This window comes from Salvia splendens, chromosome 17, assembly GCF_004379255.2.
Source record: "Salvia splendens isolate huo1 chromosome 17, SspV2, whole genome shotgun sequence".
NCBI lineage: Eukaryota > Viridiplantae > Streptophyta > Magnoliopsida > Lamiales > Lamiaceae > Salvia > Salvia splendens.
The window spans coordinates 4,989,555-4,997,640 of record NC_056048.1 but is presented as its reverse complement, the minus strand read 5'-3'; the positions used below and the strand labels follow the sequence as shown (position 1 = coordinate 4,997,640).

At 41.3% G+C, this 8,086-nt stretch overlaps 1 protein-coding gene across 1 annotated transcript; it reads left to right on the top strand.

The window, feature by feature from the left end:
• The first annotated feature begins 5,150 nt into the window (after positions 1 to 5,150).
• LOC121775244 (cinnamoyl-CoA reductase-like SNL6) lies at positions 5,151 to 7,848 on the top strand. The gene is made up of 4 exons (XM_042172292.1): positions 5,151 to 5,604; positions 6,344 to 6,525; positions 6,959 to 7,153; positions 7,241 to 7,848. Exons 1-4 carry the CDS (start codon positions 5,343 to 5,345, stop codon positions 7,685 to 7,687), a joined length of 1,086 nt encoding a protein of 361 aa, XP_042028226.1. The 5' UTR covers positions 5,151 to 5,342; the 3' UTR covers positions 7,688 to 7,848.
• Positions 7,849 to 8,086: the final 238 nt, after the last annotated feature.

Here is an 8,086-nt window from a genome sequence, read left to right as displayed (position 1 = left end):
ATTGAGGATGTAAAATATAATCCATTGTTTACTTGGGTGGATTGCAAAAATTTAAGATATTTACTAATTACTTCCTTCGTTTCTCCATAGTTGAGTTATTTTTCCATTTTGTGAAGTTTCTTCAAAGTTGAGTCATTTTTCTGTATGGTAATTTTTTTCTCTTTGTTACTTTATTCTCTCTTACTTGATTCTCTCTACTTTATTCACTTTCTACTTTATTCTCTCTACTTTTTTCTCTCTCTTACTTTTTTATCTATTTATTTAACACATTCAACATCTATTTCTTAAACTCCGTACCAAAAAGTTTTGCCTCAACTATGAAGAAACGGAGGGAGTACTAAGAGCATAAATAACCCAGTCCCAAGTTCCGGCCCCAAGTCCCCTCCACGTCATCATTCCTCTACAGTTGCGGCCCGGCCTGAGAAGCCTCTAACCCTACAGGCCGCAACTCGGGCCGCAACTAATAAATGACACTATTCACAACTCCAACCTATTTTAAACATAAAATAAAAAACGCCGGAAATTTATAACATGGAAAATTTAATTTCGCTGAATACTGCAAAATTACAACATATAAATTTTAAAACTGAAAATAAAATACATAAAAACATAACGTCAATGCTGGAAAACGTTGGTGCGAGTCCAAATTTCTTCGATTAGATCGGCTTGGAGGCGAGTGTGTAGTTCCTCTTGGCGCATCGCAGCTGAACGGGCCATGACATTGCAGATGTCGGGAGGAAGGCCCTGCACGGGCGGCTCGGTGACAACGTAGTCACTCCCGGTGCTGGCGAGCGGATCGTCGCTCCACGATGTGACGTTATCTTGCTCGTCCTCAACGATCATGTTATGCATTATGATACATGCATACATGATGTCGGCGATGTGTGACCGCTGCTAACCACGGGCCGCTCCATTCACGATAGCCCACCGCGCTTGGAGGACTCCGAATGCACGCTCGACATCTTTCCTAGCCGCCTCTTGCCTTCGGGCAAACATTGCCCTCCGATCGGTTGTCGGAGCTGTGATAGTCTTCACGAACACGGGCCATCGAGGGTAGATCCCGTCTGCCAGATAGTACCCCATACTATACCGACGTTGGTTGGCCGTGAACTCTATGTTCGGTGCTCGCCCGGCACACAAGTCGTTGAACAATGGAGACTCGTTCAACACATTGAGGTCGTTGTTGGACCCCGCGACACCAAAGTAGGCATGCCAGATCCACAATCGTTGGTCGGCAACGACCTCCACGACAATCGTCGGATGTGTGCCCTTGTGCCCGCTAGTGTATTGTCCTCTCCAAGCCGTTGGACAATTCTTCCACTGCCAGTGCATACACTCGATGCTTCCAAGCATCCCCGGGAAGCCGTGGACCCGCTCGTGCATGTCGACCAACTTCCTAACGTCGTCGGTCGTTGGCTTTCTCAAGTACGTATCCTTGAATTCTTCGATGACTGCTCGACAGAATCTCGCGAGACACTCCCGTCCAGTAGGCTCGCTTACATGGAGATACTCATCGAACATATCTGATGTAGTTCCGTAAGCGAGTTGACGAATGGCAGACGTGCATTTCTGCAACGTCGATATACTTTGTCGGCCCATAGCATCGGTAGTTTGGCCGAAATACATGTCACGAGATACAACTGCGTTGACAATGCGTAGGAACAAAGGCCTCCGCATCCGGAACCGGCGACGGAACATCTGATCACTCCATCGCGGATCTCTTGAGAAATAATCCGTGAAAAGCCGCAATGCAGCTGCTTCACGGTCCCGGTGAATATACATCCGGGAACGTGGTACCCGGGTTTGTTCTTCGTTCCAAGCTTGGAAGCGTTCAACTTCGTTGTTCATTTCTTCTTGGATTGCCGGCAGCGCCTCGCCGGATGTTGTTGCTGCTTTGTTCTTGCGTTTTTTCAGTTGTAACATTGAGTCTTCTTATTATTGTATGTTGGTTCTACTGATTACAAGAGATAAAAGCCGGGCGTAATACAACCCAAAAGAAGGAATACAAGAAACGAAACTGAACTGAATTACAATGAAACAAATAAACCGTGAATGTTTAGCCGAGTCGAGGAGGCCTCTTCCCGCAAGACGAGATACGCCCCGGTAGTGCTCTTCGGTTTGGCGTGTCGTCCCCAAAGGTAAAACGGCTACGTCTCTATTGATGCAGCACCGCAATCAGTAGAGCTCCGGCGAACTGGATGGAGGAGAGGGCAGAGCTTCGACAGAAGGACAATGCAGAGAGAGGGAGAGAGCTTATGATGATACAGAAGGCTTGTAATGGTGTGTACTAATGCAGTGGTATGGCTAGCCTATTTATAGGCCAAGCCACCATGCAGGGTCAACCGAGCCATGAAGGCTCATCATGGTAGATTCGTAACCGCCGTCGGTTACGAGCGTGTGGCAGGCGTGTGCCTATCGCATGTGGAGCGTGTGTATTTCTCACGTGGCAGCCATGACTGTGCCTCGCTTGACGACGTGTCAAGCCACTTGGATTGCTGACTCGGCGGTGGTCCAAAAAGAATAGTTTGGGCCAAGCCCCAAGCCCAAAGACCACCCAATTGCCAAGATCCAAGATCCAAGCCCAAGCCCAAGCCCAAGCCCAAGCCCAAGCCCAAGATCGGGATCGGGATCGGGATCGGGCCTGGGCCCGAGGCCCGCGGCCCGCGCCCGCGCCCACGGGCTCGGGCTCGGGCGGGGCGGGCGGTGGCGGCGCGCGCGTGTGGGCTTTTTCACCCATCTTGATCCACTATAATTATTAAGTAACATAAAGTCACTTAATTTAAACACATTAAAGATGTATTAATCTTCCAATGTGGGATAATTAACACTAGTTAATTATTCCGTAAGCACATGCTCCAAGCTTTAATTAAAAGCTAATTATGCCCAACTTTAATCCACTATTTCTCACTCACCGGAAATCGGATTTGAGAAAGTGAATATACTACATTTATCTACGTAAAATGTAGATCGACGCTATATCATTTAATTTCACAAAATTAAATGTCTCGTCACATTTATTCTTTGGTCAAAACCATTGACCGGACATATTTAATCCATGATTTTTACATTGTAGGCATCTCTTTTGTTGTTGAGCTCTAGCTCGCTAATTTGAATGATTTCGTATTATTTTATTACTGTCTCCATCCCTTATAAATAGAAACTTTTGAAATTGTAAATTGAGAAAGTAAGAGAGATAGAAAATAAAATGCGTCAGTGGAAAATAGATTCCACCTTATTATAGAGAGAAAAAATTCATTAAATAGAAAGTTTTTATTTTTAGGGGACGGATCACGGATTAAAAGGAAAAAGAGTTTCTATTTTTAGGTGACGGAGTTATGTTTTGAATTATGTGTGCAAATGTACGTTATGTGTGTAGCATGCATTTTAAAAATTTAACTATAGAATTCAAATTGTAGTATTGTAAAATTTGGAATTGAAATTTAAATCCAAATTCAAAGATTGTTATTATCAAACAATAAATGTAAAATTGAAGAGTATAATATCAAATTCAAAGTCTGAATTTCATGCTACTAGATACATTCCCAAGATAGGAGTCCAAAATAATATGGTCAATCGTGGATTACTTATGAATTTAGAACATATTATGTGGAAGGAAATATACAAAAGATGTAAATAAATTCAGTTTAGTTTAGTTTAGTTCCATCTACCACCACAAGTGCCAGATTTTTGTATCAGCATCCATCACCTGCCCTTCAACGCTTACAAAAGCCGAGCCGCTTAAATTGCCAAAGCCGAGCCGAGCCTAGCCTAGCCGATTTCATATTTAGTGTTGTCCTATCATAAATATTTTTGCATTAAAGTACGGAGTAGTTAGTATCCAATAATGCGACGATTCTAGAAGAGTTAAATAGTAAAAATTAGGTCGTTATCTCATTTTCCAAATTACACCAAACATCAAATTTATTAGAAACAAATGAATCTCGGTGAATATATTTTTATCATATATCAGAATATGGTAAATTTTTATCCTGCTTGACTGTCCAGAAAAATGAAAAACTTTAATACTAAAATTTCATTTCTTATAAATTCATATTTAATCTTGATCAGTAGGGTTATGTAGTATTCGTTCCATCCAACTAAAAATGACTCATTTTTTTGTCTATCCCAATCAAGATGACTCATTGCAAAAAATGTAAACATATTTATCTCTATTTTATTTCATATCTCCACTCTATACATAAAATAAAGTTGTACTTCTTCCGTCCCTGAAAAATTGTCACCTATTTCCTTTTTCGTCCGTCCATAAAAATTTGTCACCTTTCACTTTTATCATTTTTGGTAGTGGACCCTACATTCCGCTAACTCATTCTCACTCACATTTTATTTTAAAACTAATACTCCCTCCGTCCCGAACTACTTGCACTTATTTCCTTTCTGGGCGTCCCAAGTTATTTGCACTCTTTCCATTTTTAGTAAAAATTATCACATACAGCCGCAATTGTTAACTTTGCTATACACTCATTACTTAATCTCCGTGCTGAAAAGGAAATGTGCGAGTAGTCCGGGACGGAGGGAGTATATAAAAGTAGGACCCACATGCAACTAACTTTTTAACTCACTTTCTATTACATTTCTTAAAACCTGTGCCGGGTCAAATGGTGCCAAATTTTAAGGGACGGAGGGAGTTTAAATTCTCTTGCCACCCAAGGAATGGTCATCTTCATTGAGACGGAGGGAATGTCTATATACTCCTCCGTCCATTAAATATGAAACGCTTGTTTTTCAGTACGAGATTTTAAGTAGTGTTATTTTGTAAGTTACTCCCTCCGTTTCACCATAGTTGAGGCCAAACTTTTCGGCACGGAGTTTAAGAAAGGATGTTGAGTGTGTTGAATAAATAGATAAAATAAGTAAGAGAGAAAAAAGGTGGAGAGAATAAAGTAGAAAGTGAATAACGTAGAGAGATAATTACTGTATATGGAAATGACTCAACTATGAATAAACTTCCTGAAATGGAAAAATGACTCAACTATGAAGAAACGGATGGAGTATTTTATTTTCATTTAAGGAAATATTTAATGAAACAACTAAAAGAAAGAAAAACATTTCAAGTGTGCATAAAGCTCGGATTATTTTCTGAGTTTAAAAAAAACTCGAGCTCGAACCCAAACTCGAGCCGGCTAAAAACGCAGCGCGAGCTATGAATGATGGCCCGATATAAGCTGAAAAGTTGCTGAGGCGCTTTTTACATGATACTCAGCTTATTTTTCCAACTAAAACCTCTTATTTCTCTCCATAAATCTTCATTCTTCTTCTATTTTCTCTCTTTTCCATATTCAATTTTGCCACAGCATTTCTGCAGAGCTTGAGCTGCAATAAGAATGGGGATTGTGAGGCAGGAGGCGACGCAGAAGGAGGAGCTCGAGGAATTCCGCCGGATGCTGCTATCGTGCGCTGCGGTCAACCGGCGGAAGGACGGCGACGGATTCGGCGGCGCCAGGGAGACCGCGATTCCCGGTCGCGGAGGCGACGTCTTGGACAGGATGGTCTGCGTCACCAGCGGCGTCTCCTATCACGGCATCGCCATCGTGAATCAGCTACTAGTCAACGGTTACTCTGTTCGAATCATCGTCGATAATGAAGGTCGGTTGTTGTTTCTTAATCTTCAATCTGTGGCTGGAAGTACCAATTTTCGATTGGATTCGGTTTGTTTTATGGAATCAGTCGTTTATACATTCATATTGAAAGCTTTAGTAACGAATTGCAATCTCAATTGATATTTTAGCTTACGATTCTTATTGATTATTGATCCTATGTCCAGATTTTGCTTTGATTTCTAATTCCCCTGCTTCCTTAGTCCATGATTTTCAGCATTGAAGGCATGATTTCCAGTAACAAAGGCAATTACTTATGTGTGTAGGAGAGGGAGAGAGAGCTCAAGCCTAGAATTATAGCATAAAAGCAACCATTAGACAAAGAAAAAAAAGACAATAAATCGGAAAATCAGGCTTTTGCAGCTAAATTTTACATTACAAATTTTCAGAAGTTGTGCTTTGATACTGAATTTCATCTGATTCTATTAAGAGGGTGTTAAAAATGTTCATTATACTGTATATTTGGAACATTTGCAGCATAAAAACTCTTTTCCTTTTCAAGTGTACGTCACTTTTGATGCATATTGATTGATGTAGTTGCTTTCTTTTTGTCCCTAAATAAAAGGAAAAACAACCTAACTTTGTAATGCTATGCAGCTTTCACATATGATATTTACTGAGAATGCTCATTCCAACTCAAAAGGAGAAACTATGAATGCCGTTCACAGATTTTGCATCTCTTGTTTGACTTTGATGAGATACTAACACCTTTAATATCGGAAAAGCAGAGGACGTTGAGAGGCTGAGGGAGATGGAAACATCCGGTGAAATGAGGTTGAACAACAGTGTGGTTGAAGTTGTGATGGCCAAGCTCACCGAGGTCGAGAGCCTAACTGAGGCATTTGATGGTTGTCGTGGCGTCTTCCACACTGCTGCATTCGTGGACCCGGCCGGGCTGTCCGGCTACTCCGTGAGTATTGACTCTTTGCATCTTTCTCAATAATGTTTCAAGAATAGATCCCTGCTCACCAATTAGTCTAGTACACGTGGGAAGTCATAATTTGATTGTTTTCTTCATTTAATGTATTCAATGTGATCACTGTTTCAGCCTTTTATGGAATAGGTTTGGTACACGTATTGTTTATTGATGAAGGATAAGTATTCTAATTAAGCTTGATCTCGTGTTTGAAAATAATAATCAAGGTTGTTTGGATATGAATAGCTTTGATGTTGATTTGCAACTGAAATTAGTCAATCATTTAATTTCAACCTGTTTAATTAGTTCAAGAATCTGGTAGACCTTACTTTTAGGCAACTCTACTACCTATTGGATACACTATGTTCTGACTGTTGCAGCGTTGTTTTGCCGTGTAGCTTATAACTAACTAAATTCTGTTGTGTAGAAAACCATGGCTGATATTGAAGTAAATACGAGCAAAAACGTAGTGAGGGCCTGCGGGATTTCTCCTACTGTTAGACATTGCGTGCTCACCTCGTCTCTCTTGGCCTGCATTTGGTGCGACAACTCTAGTGACGAGGCTCCACACCTCATTGACCACAAGTGCTGGAGTGACGAGGCTATATGTGTAAACAAAAAGGTATTAGCCATATAGATCACTAGAGTGGCCGTCTGTGTAATCAAAGTAGAATCGATCACAACCTTTGTTTGTCCATCTAATTGACAGCTCTGGTATGCGCTCGGAAAGCTGAGAGCAGAGAAGGCTGCGTGGGAGATAGCTAAAGCCAATGGCGTGAAGCTGGCCACCATATGCACTGGGCTCATCACCGGCTCTGATTTCTACCGGAGAAATCCAACACCTACCATTGCATACCTTAAAGGAGTGGAAGAAATGTACGCGTATGGCTTGCTGGCAACAGTTAGCATCGACACACTAGCCAAGGCACATGTGCGCGTCTTTGAGGAGATGAAGAAGACAGCCCCGGGCAGGTACATTTGCTTCGACAAAGTGATAGAAAGAGGGGACGAGGTTGAGAGGCTGGCTGCTGAGACGGGCATAAGTGCAGCCTCAGTAACGGGGGGCGCCTCGTCTAGCGGCCGGCCTCGGTATGAGCTGTCGAACGCAAAGCTTAGGCAGCTGATGTTGAGACCACGCCGTTGTGTGAATGAATGATGAGATGGGATTATAAATCAAATTTTGCTGTATCATTTGTTTGGTGTTGGTGTATAGTGTATGTATTATGAATGTGGTGGAGAATTTGTGAATTGTTCTTCCATGGTTAAGAATTTGTGATTATAGTTTAAATAAAAGATGATAATACTATTGATAGGTTAGTAAAGTCATCCCCATGTGGGCTTGAGTTCATATAAAAAGCCCATTATGATCAGCCCATTATACAACAATGGAGGCTCATGTCAATAATGTTTTTTACATCCAAAAAACACTTTTTCATTTATAGATATTATCAATATGTTCCCCTTGATGCGACGAATACTTTTTACTATCAATTACAAATGATAAGAAAAAAATTAGATTAAGATTTAAATTTCAGCACTTGTTTAAATTACGGGA